The sequence below is a fragment of the Gobio gobio genome (genome assembly GCF_949357685.1).
Source record: "Gobio gobio genome assembly, chromosome: 15".
Lineage (NCBI taxonomy): Eukaryota > Metazoa > Chordata > Actinopteri > Cypriniformes > Gobionidae > Gobio > Gobio gobio.
In genome coordinates, this window is record NC_137108.1 from 50,958,929 (window position 1) to 50,981,309 (window position 22,381).

At 40.6% G+C, this 22,381-nt stretch overlaps 1 protein-coding gene across 1 annotated transcript in view; it reads right to left on the reverse strand.

Annotated features, from left to right (window-relative positions):
- Positions 1-1,456: 1,456 nt before the first annotated feature.
- Positions 1,457-22,381, reverse strand: part of tap1 (transporter 1, ATP-binding cassette, sub-family B (MDR/TAP)) — a 29,753-nt gene continuing 8,828 nt past the window's right edge. Inside the window, exons 5-13 of the mRNA XM_079838053.1 lie at positions 19,361-19,491; positions 18,285-18,490; positions 16,220-16,417; positions 14,803-14,931; positions 14,523-14,711; positions 10,608-10,781; positions 10,374-10,533; positions 8,928-9,064; positions 1,457-1,971 (exon numbers count right to left, since the gene is read on the reverse strand). Coding sequence (XP_079694179.1) covers positions 1,735-1,971; positions 8,928-9,064; positions 10,374-10,533; positions 10,608-10,781; positions 14,523-14,711; positions 14,803-14,931; positions 16,220-16,417; positions 18,285-18,490; positions 19,361-19,491 — 1,561 coding nt within the window. The 3' untranslated portion in view covers positions 1,457-1,734. The remainder of the gene's footprint in view (positions 1,972-8,927; positions 9,065-10,373; positions 10,534-10,607; positions 10,782-14,522; positions 14,712-14,802; positions 14,932-16,219; positions 16,418-18,284; positions 18,491-19,360; positions 19,492-22,381) is intronic.

Consider the following 22,381-nt stretch of genomic DNA (forward strand, 5'->3'; position numbering starts at 1 on the left):
GAGTTTATGTATGACTCACGGTTTCCATCTAGTGAGGATTTTGAGTGGACGATTTAATAATCAATTATTAAATAACAATATTAATGTTTTAATAAAGTTGAGCAGACCTACTATATTACATATTCATCATGTTAATTATACTTAAACACTGAAAGCACTGATTAAAACATTGTATTCCCTTTATCATATTTTAAAATATATTGTCATAAGCACATATTTGCACTTCCAAGATAATTTTTTCATTAATAAATGATTATGGGTAGACATATATTTTTTAATCACGTTTATTTACATGGACATATATCAACTACAGGAAAAACTGTTTTGCATAACTCTATTATTTATAAAGCAAAGAAAAAGTTCAGAACGCAAAAAATCATAATCATAAAAAACATATGATTTGAGTGCTGGGAAAATGTATTAAATGTGATTTACTAGCCCTGGTTAACGGAGTATGGGTGACTCTCCTGAAACACGCCACGAACAGATTCATTTTAACCTATAAAAAAAATAAATTATGTTTAGTTTAAAGAAAAAAAACCTTTTCCCCCACATTATTTTCATGACTATTATATATATATATATATATATATATATATATATATATATATATATATATATATATATATATATATATATATATATATATATATATATATATATATATATATATATATATATATATATATATATATTATATTTACAGTAGTGGGCAAAAGTGACATCTTCACCCTTTATTCAAATATTATAAAAAATGTGATTTTGTAATCATATTGCGTAGTTGTGCTTGGAATCGGTTGTTTATTTATTATAATAACGCAACAAAACGTCAAATTGTGCAGCAAAATTTTTATCCAGAAATTATGAACTATGCAAATACAAGAGAATCAATGAAATATAACTGATTATGTTGTAGTCAACGTATGCTTTTTGTGTTAATATGCATGTTTTTTTACATAATAAAATAAAACCTGTAGATGTAATTTGCCCTTTTCCCAAAAAATTGTTTGCCTAATAAGAAATACCTTAACCAAGTTTAATGTTTTTGTTGGTTTAAAAATAACAAATATTTAATATTTTGAAGTTAACATATTAATATTACAAGTTTCATTGAACATGTAGAGTCCCCTCCAGACATCACTTTTTGCCCACTACTGTATTTATACTGTATATATATATAATATTAAATTATACATTAACATTAAATTGTGTGTATATATTATATATATATACAGTATATATAAAAATTAATAAAAAGAGTAAAAAATATAAAATACATTTAGTTTATCTTGATGTAAATCATGTAAACTAATTTTTAAAAATAGTTTAGTGAAACTAAAAATACACCTGTGCAATTGAACTGTGCATTACATAATAAAGGGGAAATATAATACACGTCCAATGGACACTCTTGTGAACACTATGAAATATAATATGTGTGCAGTAGTTTGTTTTTGTGTACATTATGCATATTATATGAGGTTCATTCTGTGAACCTAATGAGAATCACGCTTATATCAGTGTGAATGGGGAAAAGTAAGTCACAATGACACCAACGATTCCCAAAATGGGTTAAAAATATATTTTCTGTATTATGGGGCGAAACGTGCATATTTTAGTGAGATACACCCATATCTTTTCTCGTTTTTTGTGATATTTACACCTAATTTAAAAACACTATGCGAACAGCTGAGAAATATGTACTACTATCTGATTTGTGCTGATTTCACATGATCAATGGTCGGTGTCTGTAACGTCTTCTGCGCTGTTGCGCTGGATTGCCGTATTCTGCTGTTTGGCGAACTCTGCGTAGTATCCCTGTTTGGCCAGCAGTTGGCGATGGTTTCCCTCCTCAACCACTTCCCCTTCTCGGAGGAAGATGATGTGATCTGCGTTCTCCACGCCGCTCAGTCTGTGAGTGATAAGCAGAACCGTGCAGCTCTTCAGCTCTTTCCTCAGAGCGCTGTACACCTGAGAGAAGAAGAAGAAGAAGACGTGGATGAGAAATCAAGATCAGGGTCAAATCAGCCATGATTTTTAACGGTTATATCGCCACCTATGGTCTGATCTCCATAAAAATTGGCATGCTTGTTTAGAATCATGTGTTGCATGGGCTCACCAGATTTTGTGAAGTTTTCGTTTAAAGGGTTAGTTCACCCAAAAATGAAAATTCTGTCATTAATTCCTCACCCTCATGTCGTTGGACACCCGTCAGACCTCCGTTCATCTTCAGACACAAATGAAGATATTTTAGTGTAAATCTGATGCTCTGAAAGGCCTCCATTGGCTCAATGGCACTTTACACTCTCAAGACCCTTAAAAGACACTAAAGACGCCGTTACAAAGTCCATCTCACTACAGTGGTTCTACAATAACTTTATGAATCGGCGATAATAGTTTTTGTGCGCAAAAAACCCCTAAATAACGACTTACATAGTGATGACGATTTCAAAACACGGCCTCATGAAGCTTCGAAGCGTTATGAATCAGTGAGTCGATTCATGATTCAGATCGCGTGTCAAACCACCAAACTGCTGAAATTTGGCGATTCAAACTGCTGAATCGACTCACTGATTCATAACGCTTCAAAGCTTCATGAGGCTGTGTTTTGAAATCGTCATCACTATATAAGTCGTTATTTAGGGTTTTTTGCGCACAAAAACTATTTTCGCCGATTCATAAAGTTATTTTAGAACCACTGTAGTGAGATGGACTTTGTAAAGACGTCTTTAGTGCCTTTTAAGGGTCTTGAGAGTGAACCGTGGATTGAGCCAATGGAGGCCTTTCAGAGCATCAGATTTACACTAAAATATCTTCATTTGTGTCTGAAGATGAACGGAGGTCTGACGGGTGTCCAACGACATGAGGGTCAGTAATTAATGACAGAATTTTCATTTTTGGGTGAACTAACCCTTTAAGATTTATTGGATTTTCGGTATATTATGCCACGCCCATTTTTAAATGACCCCGTTATAGCTATATCGAAAGGGTAAAGTTCAACATTTCAGTTGAAAATTATTGACCTAGAGAGTCCAGAGAATTGTGCTGCAGTGGTCTTATCGAGGTTGAGCGAAAAACCTGGTTCGCAAAATTACATTTTTCAAATAATAATCTCCAATATTTAACGAACGTTTTGATTGACAGCAGAGTTTCAAAGTTTAAAGTTTAATCAAATATCTTGGCAGAGATCGTTCTAATTTCTCACAGGCTTCTAGAAATGCGAGTCAAACAGGCCCAGTGAGTTTTGTTCTGAACGACCTTCTCCATTAATCGACAGGTGCTCAAACTTTATTGGCCAATGTGTCCGTGTTTTTCACGGTGTCTTTTTTTTACGCGACCACTAAGGATTTTCAAAGGTATGCGAACGTCTGCATAGACAATCACGGCACCTTGGACCAAGACACCGCATGCCAAGTCAATCGGACTGACTGTTGCGTAACTATAGCCATTTTATTGCTTTTTCATTTTATAGCGCCATTAAGTAGCCAGTTAAGGTGTCTTTTTTCACGCGACCACTTAGGATTTTCAAAGAAGGGCCACGCCCACTTCATATGTTTTGGTGTCCCGTTGGGGCTCCAATCAGCCTCCAGAGAATCTTTCTGCACTGGTTTGGTTCCAATCAGGTGAAAAACCTAGGACTAGTTCATGAAAGTAGTTTTTTCAAATAATGTCCAATATTTAACAAATGTTTCGATTGGCAGCAGTGGTCCTAGTGGCAAAGTTGCTAAGAACGAGGAGTTCTATCATATGGTATGAATATTGTGCATATGCGCAAAAAAAATTGTGTATAATTTATGCACTTGAAAAAATTGATGGTGCCCCCGGTGGCCAATATCTTTCGAATTTCTCACAGACTTCTAGGAACATAAATCAAACAGGCCCAGCGAGTTTCGTTTCTAACAACCCCCAATAATCGATAGGTGCTCAAACTTCATGTTTTTCGAGCAAGTTCGAACATGTTTTTCAACTATTGACAAGAATGTTTGTACAATCGTTTGATTCTGATTGGGCGGAAAACTGAGGACTAGTTCGCAAAAGTAGGTTTTTCAAAAAATCCAAAATACGTAAAAATTTCGTGCTTTTGGTGGAATTGTAGAAGAGGTGGGTACTACCATCCCTCAAAGTTTCAAGTCTCAACGACTCTTTCTATCTTATATTTTATTGTCCTTTTCATGCAAACACAGACTGATAGCGTTCACAGGTCTACCAAGTTTGGTGAAATTATCTCATTCTGTTCGCGAGTGATAGACGTTTTTTAGTGCAAATGGCTACACCCACTTTAAACGTTCTGGTGTCCCGCCATTGACGTGAATCGAAATTTAGACTCTTTTAGATAATTATTGAGAAAAAAATTTCTGCACTGGTTTGGTTTTGTTTGGGTGAAAAACCAAGGACTATTTTGCTAAAGTTAAGTAAAAAAATTACATCCAAAATACAAAATACCGTCAGGCCGATTGGGGTGAGATTTGGTGTAATTGTAGACGAGGCAGGTACTACCATCCCTCAAAGTTTCAAGTCTCAACGACTTACGGATTGGTCTGCCCAATTACTTTTATCTTTGAAAATCCCAACAATTACAATAGTGTTTCAGCGCTACACCCTTGAACCCTTAATCATATGAAAACAAATAACAGTTTTTATAACAGACAGATTTGTAACTGGAAGTGAATGAGACTGGAAGCCTCGACACATTCGAGCTACAAATGGCCGCGTCGGTCTAACGTTAAAAATAAGGTGGATATGGTGAAATTGTCTCATTTCGTTTAAGAGTGATAGCTGTTTTAGTAAAAGTGACCACGCCCACCGGTGCAGCAGAGTTTGTCGAGATGTGTGAACGTCTTCATAGGCAATCACGCCACCTTGGACCAAGACAGTCAATCGGACGGACTGTCGCATAGCTATAGCCGTTTTCATGCTTTTACATTTTATAGCGCCACTAAGTGGCCAGTCTCGGCGTCCTTTTCGTGCAAACACAGACTGATAGCGTTCACAGGTGTAGCAAGTTTGGGGAAATTATCTCATTCTGTTCGGGAGTGATAGACGTTTTTTTAGTGCAAATGGCAACGCCCACTTTAAACATCCCGGTCATAGACGTGAATCGAAATTTAGACTCTTTTAGATAATTAAAGAGAAGAATATTTCTGCACTGTTTGGTTTTGTTTGGGTGAAAAAACAAGGACTATTTTGCTAAAGTTAAGTAAAAAAATTACATCCAAAATACTTACAAATTTCGCCAGGGTGAGTTATGAGTGAGTTTGTACTTTTGATCGTTGTAGCGCCACCATCAGGCCGATTGGGGTGAGATTTGGTGTAATTGTAGACGAGGCAGGTACTACCATCCCTCAGAGTTTCAAGTCTCAACGACTTACGGATTGGTCTGCCCAATTACTTTTATCTTTGAAAATCCCAACAATTACAATAGTGTTTCAGCGCTACGCCCTTGAACCCTTAATCATATGAAAACAAATAACAGTTTTTATAACAGACAGATTTGTAACTGGAGGTGGATGAGACTGGCAGCCTCGACACATTCGAGCTACAAATGGCCGCGTCGGTCTAACGTTAAAAATAAGGTGGATATGGTGAAATTGTCTCATTTCGTTTAAGAGTGATAGCTGTTTTAGTAAAAGTGACCACGCCCACCGGTGCAGCAGAGTTTGTCGAGATGTGTGAACGTCTTCATAGGCAATCACGCCACCTTGGACCAAGACAGTCAATCAGACGGACTGTCGCATAGCTATAGCCGTTTTCATGCTTTTACATTTTATAGCGCCACTAAGTGGCCAGTCTCGGCGTCCTTTTCGTGCAAACACAGACTGATAGCGTTCACAGGTGTAGCAAGTTTGGGGAAATTATCTCATTCTGTTCGCGAGTGATAGACGTTTTTTTAGTGCAAATGGCAACGCCCACTTTAAACATCCCGGTCATAGACGTGAATCGAAATTTAGACTCTTTTAGATAATTAAAGAGAAGAATATTTCTGCACTGGTTTGGTTTTGTTTGGGTGAAAAAACAAGGACTATTTTGCTAAAGTTAAGTAAAAAAATTACATCCAAAATACTTAAAAATTTCGCCAGGGTGAGTTATGAGTGAGTTTGTACTTTTGATCACTGTAGCGCCACCGTCAGACCGATTGGGGTGAGATTTGGTGGAATTGTAGACGAGGCAGGTACTACCATCCCTCAAAGTTTCAAGTCTCAACGACTTACGGATTGGTCTGCCCAATTACTTTTATCTTTGAAAATCCCAACAATTACAATAGTGTTTCAGCGCTACACCCTTGAACCCTTAATCATATGAAAACAAATAACAGTTTTTATAACAGACAGATTTGTAACTGGAAGTGGATGAGACTGGCAGCCTCGACACATTCGAGCTACAAATGGCCGCGTCGGTCTAACGTTAAAAATAAGGTGAATATGGTGAAATTGTCTCATTTCGTTTAAGAGTGATAGCTGTTTTAGTAAGTGACCACGCCCACCGGTGCAGCAGAGTTTGTCGAGATGTGTGAACGTCTTCATAGGCAATCACGCCACCTTGGACCAAGACAGTCAATCGGACGGACTGTCGCATAGCTATAGCCGTTTTCATGCTTTTACATTTTATAGCGCCACTAAGTGGCCAGTCTCTGCGTCCTTTTCGTGCAAACACAGACTGATAGCGTTCACAGGTGTAGCAAGTTTGGGGAAATTATCTCATTCCGTTTGCGAGTGATAGACGTTTTTTTAGTGCAAATGGCCACGCCCACTTTAAATGTCCCGGTCATGGACGTGTATCGAAATTTAGACTCTTTTAGATAATTAAAGAGAAGAATTTTTCTGCACTGGTTTGGTTCTGTTTGGGTGAAAAACCAAGGACTATTTTGCTAAAGTTAAGTTGAAAGAAAAATCCAAAATACTTAATTTCGCCAGGTTGAGTTATGAGTGAGTTCGTACTTTTGATCACTGTAGCGCCACCGTCAGGCCGATTTGGGTCAGCTTTGGTGTAATTGTAGACGGGGCAGGTACTACCATCCCTCAAAGTTTCAAGTCTCAACGACTTACGGATTGGTCTGCCCAATTACTTTTATCTTTGAAAATCCCAACAATTACAATAGTGTTTCAGCGCTACACCCTTGAACCCTTAATCATATGAAAACAAATAACAGTTTTTATAACAGACAGATTTGTAACTGGAAGTGAATGAGACTGGAAGCCTCGACACATTCGAGCTACAAATGGCCGCGTCTGTCTAACGTTTAAAATAAGGTGAATATGGTGAAATTGTCTCATTTCGTTTAAGAGTGATAGCTGTTTTAGTAAAAGTGACCACGCCCACCGGTGCAGCAGAGTTTGTCGAGATGTGTGAACGTCTTCATAGGCAATCACGCCACCTTGGACCAAGACAGTCAATCGGACGGACTGTCGCATAGCTATAGCCGTTTTCATGCTTTTACATTTTATAGCGCCACTAAGTGGCCAGTCTCGGCGTCCTTTTCGTGCAAACACAGACTGATAGCGTTCACAGGTGTAGCAAGTTTGGGGAAATTATCTCATTCTGTTCGCGAGTGATAGACGTTTTTTTAGTGCAAATGGCCACGCCCACTTTAAACGTCCCGGTCATAGACGTGAATCGAAATTTAGACTCTTTTAGATAATTAAAGAGAAGAATATTTCTGCACTGGTTTGGATCTGTTTGGGTGAAAAACCAAGGACTATTTTGCTAAAGTTAAGGAAAAAATTTAAATTCCAAAATACTTAAAAATTTCGCCAGGGTGAGTTATGAGCGAGTTTGTACTTTTGAGCGCTGTAGCGCCACCTTCAGGCCGATTGGGGTCAGCTTTGGTGGAAATGTAGACGAGGTGGGTACTACCATCCCTCAAAGTTTCAAGTCTCCACGACTCACAGTTTGCTCTGCCCGATCACTTTTATCTTTGAAAATCCCAATAATTACAATAGTGTTTCAGCGCTACACCCTTGAACCCTTAATCATATGAAAACAAATAACAGTTTTTATAACAGACAGATTTGTAACTGGAAGTGGATGAGACTGGCAGCCTCGACACATTCGAGCTACAAATGGCCGCGTCTGTCTAACGTTTAAAATAAGGTGAATATGGTGAAATTGTCTCATTTCGTTTAAGAGTGATAGCTGTTTTAGTAAAAGTGACCACGCCCACCGGTGCAGCAGAGTTTGTCGAGATGTGTGAACGTCTTCATAGGCAATCACGCCACCTTGGACCAAGACAGTCAATCAGACGGACTGTCGCATAGCTATAGCCGTTTTCATGCTTTTACATTTTATAGCGCCACTAAGTGGCCAGTCTCGGCGTCCTTTTCGTGCAAACACAGACTGATAGCGTTCACAGGTGTAGCAAGTTTGGGGAAATTATCTCATTCTGTTCGGGAGTGATAGACGTTTTTTTAATGCAAATGGACACGCCCACTTTAAACATCCCGGTCATAGACGTGAATCTAAATTTAGACTCTTTTAGATAATTAAAGAGAAGAATATTTCTGCCCTGGTTTGGTTTTGTTTGGGTGAAAAACCAAGGACTATTTTCGCTAAAGTTACGTTGAAAGAAAAATCCAAAATACTTAAAAATTTCGCCAGGTTGAGTTATGAGCGAGTTCGTACTTTTGAGTGCTGTAGCGCCACCGTCAGGCCGATTTGGGTCAGCTTTGGTGTAATTGTAGACGGGGCAGGTACTACCATCCCTCAAAGTTTCAAGTCTCAACGACTTACGGTTTGGTCTGCCCGATGACTTTTATCTTTGAAAATCCCAACAATTACAATAGTGTTTCAGCGCTACACCCTTGAACCCCTAATAATATAACAAATAACAGAATAAAATAACTGGAAGCGATAACTCGACACCTTCGAGTTACAAATGGCGGCTCTTACGATAAAAATAAGGTGTTTATGGCATCAGTAGGTGTGCATCTTACCCGGTGTTCACTCTCGGTGTCCAGTGAGCTGGTAGCATCATCCAGCACCAGAATCTGCGGCTTCTGAACCAGAGCTCTGGCTATGGCGATTCGCTGCTTCTGACCTCCAGAGACCTGACCGCCCTTCTCTCCAGCATCTGAGGAACACAAAACACCACCTGTTACTAACTAACCCAACTTTAGATCAGATAACACTGCATGGAATCAATCTAGATAAATATCAGTACCAGGGCTTAAAAACGGAAAAAAATATCAATGGGTTCACTCCAAGCAGAATCGATATTATAGCGTTTCCGTTTTTGCGTTCCTCAATAAACATTACTGTTCCGAAAACGGTTTGATAAAAAAAATACCGGTTAATAACGTTATTTTAATTTAGCCTATACTTTAAACAAATATGTATAAATAGACTTATTTTCACTCAATAATAATATAAAGCATGGTAATTAAACTTGAATATTTATTTCATAACATTTTTAAAACCAGAAATACATGCATTAATTACAAAGCATAAACAGCGGACCTGTTTTAATGGAGCGTTAGACAATCTAAAGTGGCTCTTATACCGAATTATTTTCAGAAGAGTGAGAACATTCTTTGTACATTACTTTTTTTCAACACGACTTGTTTTAAAAACTGCATGAATAAAGAATAAATAAACTGGATAAGTATTGCTCTTTTAATGCACCGTCAACTGCTAATTTCAAAGCAAACACTGCATCACATAATCAAATTCAGTCAGCTAATAAAGCTTGATCATTTAATAAAATATAACATACCATTTAATACGAAGCATCAACCGTCTATATAGAAAACATTGAGCTGTCCTGTATTGGCAATCTGAAAGACTATAGGACAAATGTTTGATAGATGCTATAGCCTACTTCGATAGGCTTAAACGGAATCCATAAACTAGCCTAAATCAGACTATTTGAGCTTAAAGTTCGCACTGCTTATTTAAACGTTTGAAAAGAATGTCCTCCAATACCTGCGCTTTCATTGATGACCTCAGCGGGGAAAGAAATGTACTTGAGGCGTGTAAATGCGCTCACACTGACTTGCGTTACCGGTAGATTCACAGATGACATTTCACTCACGCTTGATCCGTCACATCACATGCTGTAACTCTATTCATGATTGGGCACTGCCAAATTAAAATATTAAAGAGAACGATAAAATAACGTTATTAACCGGTTAATGGTCATTTCAAATTAACGTTTCTGTTCAGAACGATTCAAATTGATTTTGATTTCGTTTCCGTTTTTGTTCCTCTTAAAATTTCGTTCGTTTCCGGTTTTCGTTTTCGTTCCTTGAACCGGTTCAGAGCCCTGATCAGTACTATTTAAAGAGGTCCTATTATGCTTTTTCCCATCATTCTTCAGTGTGTGATGTTGCTGTTCTTCTCTATATCAGTGTCAGTGTTTCTGAACAATGACAAAGACTCACCCGTGTCATATCCTTTAGGTAAATCAGAGATGAAGTCATCTGCATTGGCCAGCTTGGCAGCAGCGAGTATTTCTTCATCCGAGGCGTTTTCTTTGCCATATCCGATGTTTTCCCGCACAGACCGAGCAAACAGAACCGGCTCCTGTGACACCACACTAATCTGAGAGGGTGGAGATTAAACAAGGTCAGCACACTCTTTTATTTACACTTAGATGGAGCTGTTAGTATGATTACCTTCTCATGCAGGTATTGGTCCTTGTAGTCCAGCAGTGGCTTCTGGTCCAGTAAAATCTGCCCATTTTGAGGCTGGTAAAATCTCTCCAGCAAACTCACAATAGTAGTTTTTCCAGAACCTGACGGACCCAATAGAGCCGTGATCTGGCCTGGCTTCAGCTCAAGAGAAACGGTCTGGAAGTCCCAAACAAAACACGCATTAATTCAATATACAGTAGTGGCCAAACGTGACGTCCAGCCTATGAGAAATGGACATAAAAGATTTTGTCAGCATATTGTGTAGTTGTGCTTGGAGTCAGTTGTTGTATTTGTGATGATAACGCAATGAAACATGGCAAATTGTGCGGCCAGAAATGATGAACACATGCAAAAACGAGAGAGAACCAATGAAATATTAATAACTGATTATGTTGCAGTCCATTCATGATTTAGTTTTTTCTAAAACCTGTGTAGCTGTAGTTTGCCAAATAATTTTGCCAAACAAATATCTTAACCAAGTTTTGGGTTTTGTTCTTCCCTCATATTTAACATTTTAAAAAAAAAATATGTAAGGAATAATTGACGACGGGCCGTTGAATTATTAGAAAAATAATGAACACCCCGTTACACCTCGGGTGTGCATTATTTTTCTAATAATTCAATGGCCCGGAGTCAATTATTCCGCTTATACTACGGTTACCACACCTCAAGACATCGATCTGATGATATATTTAATGGGATTCGTCCGGTTTTTGTACTTAAATCGCTATTGTGAGTAGGACTATTTCTTCCGCGTCTCATCCAATGGCTCTTTTGCTAGTTCCGAAACGTAATTTTAAAGCTGGTAACGCAGGCTTGAGCCACTGATAGAAGACTAATGCAGTTATTATTGAAGTTATTAGAAAGAGAGCGAGAGCGACAGAGACACACAGAGAGAGAGAGAGAGAGAGAGAGAGAGAGAGAGAGAGAGAGAGAGAGCGCTACCAGCTACCTGTGCGTCTCTAAACAGCGCTGTTTTTACCTCGCTATTAAAATTTACTTTAGGATGAAATCGTCTGTCATGTTGTTTTTTTTAATCCTGTAATTTCCGTTATTACAGTTAACTATGCTAAGTGATATGGAACTGTAATGCGGTAAAGAGAGCTGCCTACGTTCGCTGTGCGTTTCCCAGAAAATAATTGCACACCTCAGAACGTTCATCAGCCAATCAGATTCAAGCATTCAATGGCCCCGTAGTATATATATTCTGAACCGGTGGGCTAATTAAAAACAAACATCCCCTCCGATCACTTTTGGCCACTTATGTACAATATAATATGTATAAGTGTATAAATTAGTGCTGTCAAATCGATTAATCATGATGAATCGCATCTAACATAAAGGATTGTGTTTATATAATATATGTGTGTCTTCCTAATATTGTGTTTGCTGCCAAAACAGCCCTGACCCGTCGAGGTATGGACTCCACTAGACCCCTGAAGCTGTGCGGGGTCAGGGGTCAGCATGGGCACTGGTCAGCGGCTGTGCCGCCCCATACACAACAAACTGAGATGCTCTGTGTATTCTGAGCCCTTTCTATCAGAACCAGCATTAACTTCTTGAGTTTGAGCTCCAGTAGCTCGTCTGTTTGATCAACCACACGGGCATCAATGAGCCTCGGCCGCCCATGACCCTGTGGCCGGTTCTCCACTGGTCCTTCATGACCCTGTGGCCGGTCTCCACTGGTCCTCCATGACCCTGTGGCCGGTTCTCCACTGGTCCTCCATGACCCTGTGGCCGGTTCTCCACTGGTCCTTCATGACCCTGTGGCCGGTTCTCCACTGGTCCTTCATGACCCTGTGGCCGGTTCTCCACTGGTCCTCCATGACCCTGTGGCCGGTTCTCCACTGGTCCTCCATGACCCTGTGGCCGGTTCTCCACTGGTCCTCCATGACCCTGTGGCCGGTTCTCCACTGGTCCTCCATGACCCTGTGGCCGGTTCTCCACTGGTCCTTCATGACCCTGTGGCCGGTTCTCCACTGGTCCTTCATGACCCTGTGGCCGGTTCTCCACTGGTCCTTCATGACCCTGTGGCCGGTTCTCCACTGGTCCTTCATGACCCTGTGGCCGGTTCTCCACTGGTCCTTCATGACCCTGTGGCCGGTTCTCCACTGTTCCTTCATGACCCTGTGGCCGGTTCTCCACTGTTCCTTCATGACCCTGTGGCCGGTTCTCCACTGGTCCTTCATGACCCTGTGGCCGGTTCTCCACTGGTCCTTCATGACCCTGTGGCCGGTTCTCCACTGGTCCTTCATGACCCTGTGGCCGGTTCTCCACTGGTCCTTCATGACCCTGTGGCCGGTTCTCCACTGGTCCTTCATGACCCTGTGGCCGGTTCTCCACTGGTCCTTCATGACCCTGTGGCCGGTTCTCCACTGGTCCTCCATGACCCTGTGGCCGGTTCTCCACTGGTTCTTCATGACCCTGTGGCCGGTTCTCCACTGGTTCTTCATGACCCTGTGGCCGGTTCTCCACTGGTTCTTCATGACCCTGTGGCCGGTTCTCCACTGGTTCTTCATGACCCTGTGGCCGGTTCTCCACTGGTTCTTCATGACCCTGTGGCCGGTTCTCCACTGGTCCTTCATGACCCTGTGGCCGGTTCTCCACTGGTCCTTCATGACCCTGTGGCCGGTTCTCCACTGGTCCTCCATGACCCTGTGGCCGGTTCTCCACTGGTCCTTCATGACCCTGTGGCCGGTTCTCCACTGGTCCTCCATGACCCTGTGGCCGGTTCTCCACTGGTCCTTCATGACCCTGTGGCCGGTTCTCCACTGTTCCTCCATCACCCTGTGGCCGGTTCTCCACTGGTCCTCCATCACCCTGTGGCCGGTTCTCCACTGGTCCTACATGACCCTGTGGCCGGTTCTCCACTGGTCCTCCATCACCCTGTGGCCGGTTCTCCACTGGTCCTCCATCACCCTGTGGCCGGTTCTCCACTGGTCCTCCATCACCCTGTGGCCGGTTCTCCACTGGTCCTCCATGACCCTGTGGCCGGTTCTCCACTGGTTCTTCATGACCCTGTGGCCGGTTCTCCACTGGTTCTTCATGACCCTGTGGCCGGTTCTCCACTGGTTCTTCATGACCCTGTGGCCGGTTCTCCACTGGTTCTTCATGACCCTGTGGCCGGTTCTCCACTGGTTCTTCATGACCCTGTGGCCGGTTCTCCACTGGTCCTTCATGACCCTGTGGCCGGTTCTCCACTGGTCCTTCATGACCCTGTGGCCAGTTCTCCACTGGTCCTCAATGACCCTGTGGCCGGTTCTCCACTGGTCCTCAATGACCCTGTGGCCGGTTCTCCACTGGTCCTCAATGACCCTGTGGCCGGTTCTCCACTGGTCCTTCATGACCCTGTGGCCGGTTCTCCACTGGTTCTTCATGACCCTGTGGCCGGTTCTCCACTGGTCCTTCATGACCCTGTGGCCGGTTCTCCACTGGTCCTCAATGACCCTGTGGCCGGTTCTCCACTGGTCCTTCATGACCCTGTGGCCGGTTCTCCACTGGTCCTTCATGACCCTGTGGCCAGTTCTCCACTGGTCCTTCCTCTGAGCACTTTTGATAGAGACTGACCACTGCAGACCGGGAACAGCCCACAAGAGCTGCAGTTTTGGAGATGCTCTGACCCGTCACAATCTGGCCTTTGTCAAACTCGCTCAAATCCTTACTCTTGCCCATTTTTCCTGCTTCTAACACATCAACTCTGAGGACAAAATGTTCACTTGCTGCCTAATATACCCCACCCACTAACAGGAGATCATCAGTGTTATTCACTGGTCATGATGTTATGCCTAATCGGTGTATATACACATACATATTTTACATTTTCTTTGAGAAAAACATCATTTATTATTGCTTTCTTTTAATTTTGTGAAGTATAATAGGACGTTTTTCAATGTGTACCTTCAGCACGTTTGTGTCCGGCCGCTTCGGGTAAGCAAAGGTGATATTTTTGAAGCACACGTGTCCTTTTAGAGTTGGAGGAGCGAGAGATCCGTCTGGAGGAACGTCAGGCTTTCGGTCCACGTACTCGAAGATCTTTTCTGAGGCGCCGACCGCCTTCTTCACATGTGGCCAGTATGACATCAGCACCTGTGACAGAAGCGGCAGAAGAAAACATGGCTCATGGGTTCTCACGGAAAAGCGGCCGCAGCAATGCTAAGGCATTCCTGAAGTTCATCACCTCCATAGCTGATGTGAACTGAAGCTCATACAGCACAAAGGACACCAGATCACCACTACTGACATCACTTCCTGTCACGAGCCGTCCTCCGTAGTATAGTATACTGACTTTCAAAGCCAGACTGGACATCTGAAAAATACACATACGATTTCAAACACTGACTTTTGAAATGTAGTGTATGTATTTTTGCATATATATGTGATCCTGGAGCACGAATGTGTCAAAATTATACATTTTTCTTTTATGCCAAAAATCATTAGGATATTAAGATCATGTTCCATGAAGATATTTTGTACATTTCCTACTGTAAATATATCTAAAATGTATTATTAGAAGTAATATGCATTGCTAAGGGCTTAATTTGGACAACTTTAAAGGAGATTTTCTCAATATTTAGATTTATTTGCACCCTCAGATTCCAGATTTTCAAATATTGTCCAATCATAACAAACCATACATCAATGGAAGACCATCTTAAACCAGCTAAGACTATCTTAAACCAGGTAAGACCAACTTAAACCAGCTAAGACTATCTTAAACCAGCTTGGCCAGACTGGAAGACCAATTTAAACCAGCTAAGATTATCTTAAACCAGCTTGGCCAGACTGGAAGACCCTCTTAAACCAGCCAAAACTATCTTAAACCAGCTAAAACCATCTTAAACCGGCTTGGCCAGACTGGAAGACCAACTTAAACCAGCTAAGATTATCTTAAACCAGTTTGGCCAGACTGGAAGACCATCTTAAACCAGCCAAAACTATCTTATACCAGCGAAGACCATCTTAAACCAGCTTGGCCAGACTGGAAGACCAGTTTAAACCAGCTAATACTAGTTTAAACCAGCTTGGCCAGACTGGAAGACCAATTTAAACCAGCTAAGATTATCTTAAACCAGCTTGGCCAGACTGGAAGACCATCCTAAACCAGCTAAAACATCTTAAACCAGCTAAGATTAACTTAAACCAGCTTGGCCAGACTGGAAGACCATCCTAAACCAGCTAAAACCATCTTAAACCAGCTAAGATTATCTTAAACCAGCTTGGCCAGACTGGAAGACCATCCTAAACCAGCTAAAACCATCTTAAACCAGCTAAGATTAACTTAAACCAGCTTGGCCAGACTGGAAGACCATCTTTGTGGTGAGATGGACTTTGTAACGACGTTTTTAGTGCCTTTTATGGGTCTTGTGAGTGTAAATGTACTGAATGCCAATGGAGGCCTATCTGAAGCCTTTCTCAGCATCAGCTTTACACTAAAATATCTTCATTTGTGTCTGAAGATGAACGGAGGTCTGACGGGTGTCGAACGACATGAGGGTGAGGAATTAATGACAGAATTTACATTTCTGGGTGAACTAACCCTTTAATAGTGAGCACCCAGAATGCATAGAATAGTGAAGTATACCAACACAACTCACACTATTGGTCCACGTCGAGGCAGCATAAGCGGCGGCTTCCACTTTGTTGAGGGCGTACGTGCCCTCTAAGCACTTCCTGTACCTCTGGGTTTCTCCGTCCTCGTTAGCGAAGCTCCGGACGGTCTTCATGGAAGAGAACGTCTCCGTTGCGACATCATTGGCCTTCGCCAGAGAATCCTGCACTTGAGCTGAGAGTTTCTGAGGGGAAATCGCACATCAACATAAGAGCACTCGATAAACATCAGCAAAACATCTGCACGTCTGAAAAACACTAACATTAGTGGAAAACTGCTGCATCTCACAATCAGTGTGACATTTCTGTGCATGATTTATTTACAATTTTTAAATCAATTTTAATGTGTTTAAGGCTAAATAGGCAAAACTATTTATAAATTTTCAGGTTTTTCACTTTGACTCATGCAAAGAAAACAACCTAAATAAATGCATATTTTAATACACTTTATCTATTTGCATCTGTAGATCTATATTTTGAAGGTATCAATGAGATACTATTATAATTTGTATTAATATATTGAATCAGTTTTTATTTTAATTTTTTTCATTGTAATTTTAATTGATGGATGGATGGATGGATGGATGGAATGATGGATGGATGGATGGATGGATTGATTGATTGATTGGATGGAATGATGGATGGATGGATGGATTGGATTGGATGCAATGATGGATGGATGCAATGATGGATGGATTGGATTGGATGGAATGATGGATGGATGGATGGATGGAATGATGGATGGAATGATGGATGGATGGAATGATGGATGGAATGATGGATGGATGGATGGATGGAATGATGGATGGAATGATGGATGGATTGATTGGATGGAATGATGGATGGATGGATGGAATGATGGATGGATGGATGGATGGAATGATGGATGGATGGATGGAATGATGGATGGATGGATGGATTGGATGGAATGATGGATGGATTGATTGATTGATTGGATGGATGGAGGGATGGATGGAATGATGGATGGATTGGATGGAATGATGGATGGATTGATTGGATGGAATGATGGATGGATGGATTGATGGATGGAATGATGGATGGATGGATGGATTGGATGGAATGATGGATGGATTGATTGGATGGATGGATGGATGGATGGAATGATGGATGGATGGATGGATTGATTGGATGGAATGATGGATGGATTGATGGATGGAATGATGGATGGATTGGATGGAATGATGGATGGATTGATTGATTGATTGGATGGATGGAGGGATGGATGGAATGATGGATGGATTGGATGGAATGATGGATGGATTGATTGGATGGAATGATGGATGGATGGATTGATGGATGGAATGATGGATGGATGGATGGATTGATGGAATGATGGATGGATTGATTGGATGGATGGATGGATGGATGGAATGATGGAATGATGGATGGATTGATTGGATGGAATGATGGATGGATTGATGGATGGAATGATGGATGGATTGATGGATGGAATGATGGATGGATGGATGGATGGATGGATTGATTGGATGGAATGATGGATGGATTGATTGGATGGATGGATGGAATAATGGATGATGGATGGAATGGACGGATGGATGGAATAATGGATGATGGATGGAATGGATGGATGGATGGAATAATGGATGGATGGATGGATGGATGGATTGGATGAATGGATGGATGGAATAATGGATGATGGATGGATGGATGGATGGAATAATGGATGATGGAATGGATGGATGGATGGATGGATGGAATAATGGATGATGGAATGGATGGATGGATGGATGGATGGAATAATGGATGATGGATGGATGGATGGATGGATGGATGGAATAATGGATGGATGGATGGAATAATGGATGATGGAATGGATGGATGGATGGATGGATGGAATAATGGATGATGGATGGATGGATGGATGGATGGATGGATGGAATAATGGATGATGGAATGGATGGATGGATGGATGGATGGAATAATGGATGATGGATGGATGGATGGAATAATGGATGATGGATGGATGGATGGATGGATGGATGGATGGATGGATGGATGGATGAGTGTTACCTGGTAGAACTGTCCGGAAAGCTCAGGGATGATCCAGATGATGGGCAGGCCGAGTGCGGTGAAGAAGCAGAGTCTGGGGGAGAGCAGCATCATGGAGCCGAACAGGAAGATGACCCGCATGCAGTACCACATCAGCAGACTAAGCTTCTCACTCAGAGACTCGCTCATGGTGTTGGTGTCCGTGGTGATGCGGGACACGATGTCACCTGGACAGGAAACAGGTAAACACACAGCAGGAGTAACACACAGCAGGAGTAACACACAGCAGGAGTAACACACAGCAGGAGTAACACACAGCAGGAGTAACACACAGCAGGAGTAACACACAGCAGGAGTAACACACAGCAGGAGTAACACACAGCAGGAGTAACACACAGCAGGAGTAACACACAGCAGGAGTAACACACAGCAGGAGTAACACACAGCAGGAGTAACACACACAGCAGGAGTAACACACAGCAGGTAAACACACAGCAGGAGTAACACACAGCAGGAGTAACACACACAGCAGGAGTAACACACAGCAGGAGTAACACACAGCAGGAGTAACACACAGCAGGAGTAACACACAGCAGGAGTAACACACAGCAGGAGTAACACACAGCAGGAGTAACACACACAGCAGGAGTAACACACACAGCAGGAGTAACACACAGCAGGAGTAACACACAGCAGGAGTAACACACAGCAGGAGTAACACACACAGCAGGAGTAACACACAGCAGGAGTAACACACACAGCAGGAGTAACACACACAGCAGGAGTAACACACAGCAGGAGTAACACACAGCAGGAGTAACACACAGCAGGAGTAACACACACAGCAGGAGTAACACACAGCAGGAGTAACACACACAGCAGGAGTAACACACAGCAGGAGTAACACACAGCAGGAGTAACACACAGCAGGAGTAACACACAGCAGGAGTAACACACAGCAGGAGTAACACACAGCAGGAGTAACACACAGCAGGAGTAACACACAGCAGGAGTAACACACAGCAGGAGTAACACACAGCAGGAGTAACACACACCGTTCATAACCCAGCACTAATGCCATATGTCTGCAGTTTCACCTGTGGAAGCTTTATCGAAGAACGCGATATCCTGTTTCAGCACCGACTGGAAGACGAGCGCTTGGATGGACGTGTGTATTCGGCTCATGGTGATGTTGTAGATGAGGTCACACACAAACTCACACACAGCGCTGCGGAAAACAGGAGGACATCTTGAGATGTGCTTCTTTAATGCATTTAAAGGTGAGGTTTTTCTGCTCACCAAGGCTGCATTTATTTGATCAAAAATACAGTAAAAATAGTGAAATATTATTCCATTGTAGATCAGATGTTCTCTGTGTGAATATATAGTAAAATAAAATATATTTCCTGAATTTATCATCATTACTCCAGTCTTCAGTGTCACATGATCCTTCAGAAATCACTCTCATATGAGGATTTGATGCTCAAGACACATTTACGATTATTATCAGTGTTTTTTTTACTTTCTTTTAGGATTCTTTGATGAATAGAAAGAACAACATTTATTTTGTAACATTATAAATGGGGACACTAAATATACAACTATATTACTGATCAGCTCAATTATCATAAAGTCATAATTAAGAGATAAAATTTTGAAAATATGATTGTAAAAGTCCTCATTATTAGATAAAAAGTCAGAAATAAGACATGCTAATATAAAATGTTGAAAATATGATCGTAAAAGTCCTCATTATTAGATAAAAAGTCAAAAATATGACATGCCAAGTCATTATTATAAGATAAAATGTTGAAAATATGATCGTAAAAGTCCTCATTAGATAAAAAGTCAAAAATATGACATGCTAAGTCATAATTATAAGATAAAATGTTGAAAATATGATCGTAAAAGTCCTCATTATTAGATAAAAAGTCAGAAATATGACATGCTAAGATAAAATGTTTAAAATATGATTGTAAAAGTCATCATTATTAGATAAAAAGTCAGAAATATGACATGCTAGGTCATAATTATAAGATAAAATATTGAAAATATGATTGTAAAAGTCCTCATTATTAGATAAAAAATCAGAAATATGACATCCTAAGTCATAATTATAAGATAAAATGTTGAAAATATGATTGTAAAAGTCCTCATTATTAGATAAAAAGTCAGAAATATGACATGCTAGGTCATAATTATAAGATAAAATATTGAAAATATGATTGTAAAAGTCCTCATTATTAGATAAAAAAAATCAGAAATATGACATGCTAGGTCATAATTATAAGATAAAATGTTGAAAATATGATTGAAAAAGTCCTCATTATTAGATAAAAAGTCAGAAATATGACATGCTAGGTCAGTGGTCGCCAACCCGTCGATCGCGATCGACTGGTCGATCTTTATCACTGTCCCGGTAGCTCCCGATAAATAACCGAAAAATAATTAACAACATGTAACAAGTAGAATTATGTACCGCTCCTTTAATGCAGAAGGCAGTCCGCGCCGTGGACGGAGCGCGTGCTGTGAACGTCGCATGTATGCGTGTAATATTTCTGTTGCTCTCACTGTTTATTTTCTGTTCAGTAACACAGTTGTTAGTGAAGTGTTTTGCAAACTGCCCCATGTGCGCGTGGGATCGACGACACTGATAATAAACCCTGTGAAATATCAGATACGTGAGTTTTGCTTTTACTTGACTAACGTTACAACCATTCAGGCCAGCTATCCGGCCTCTCTGTGTAAAGCCGTACAAACACATTATCAAGGCACGAAATCGCTCCTTATGCTCCCAAAATGTATTCTCTGCAACCTCAATTCACACAGTACAAATCGACCTATAGTTATGACAGCGCTACTGCAGCTGAATATCTCTTCAGCAAACTGCCGCAAAGGAAAGTAAAAGTTGCAGACGCTCATACACAATCATTATCATTAAAAGTAAAGTAACTAAATGATCAGTGCTTCTGCCACTCTCTCTCCTATTGCAGTCCTTGATTTGAAATTAACTGTTGATCAATACAATGCAGCTTTGTTGATTTCGGTGACGTGAACTCCATTATAACGTGGGAATTGAAGACACCACATTTATGTGACCAAGTGTAAATGGAATCGTTCTGCTAAATCAGATATCTGATCTGTAAAAACACAAAGTGGACCAGATATAAATAGTCCCAGCAAGATAACTGTTCGGAATGCTTGAAATATAGGAAGAAAAATATAAATATTGAATTGGGGAGGGGAGGGGGGTTAAATTAATGTATCTCTGAACGAAACTGTCTCCAGAATAGTTTTGATGGCATTTTACAGCGGTACCCAAAGAAAGCTTCTTTTCCATAAGCACCATCTACTGTCAAAAAGTGAATTAGCCTTTTTATTCAGTCCATCTGTTTTTGTTTTGTGCAGGTGTATCTTATGTATCAATTTCACAAAGCTAAAGCTGAATAAAGTCTTGAAATTATGCAATCTAATTTAAATAAAAAAACACTGCTCATGCTACATGTGTGTATCTTTGTTTGGGTAGTGATTAAAATGCAGTGGTTGCCTCACATTTCAAATGGCTAATTTTTTTAAGGCTAGTTTGGGCTGTTATAGAGCAAATAAACAACAAAATAATTTGCTTAAGCAAAGAAAAAGAAAAAAAAACGACAGATGTTCTCGAAATAAAAAAAAAAAACTCCAAATCAGCCATGAAAAATCTATAAATAGAGTTTGCCTTTCATCAAGGCTGAGGTCAGGGATCTTTGGCTTGAAAAGGTTGGTGACCACTGTGCTAGGTCATAATTATAAGATAAAATATTGAAAATATGATCGTAAAAGTCCTCATTATTAGATAAAAAAATCAGAAATATGACATGCTAGGTCATAATTATAAGATAAAATGTTGAAAATATGATTGAAAAAGTCCTCATTATTAGATAAAAAGTCAGAAATATGACATGCTAAGTCATAATTATAAGATAAAATGTTGAAAATATGATCGTAAAAGTCCTCATTATTAGATAAAAAGTCAGAAATATGACATGCTAAGTCATTGTGAGATGAACAGTTGAAATTATGGCTTTAAAAATTCTAAGATAAAAATTAAAAATTTTGAATTAAAAGTCAAAATTATG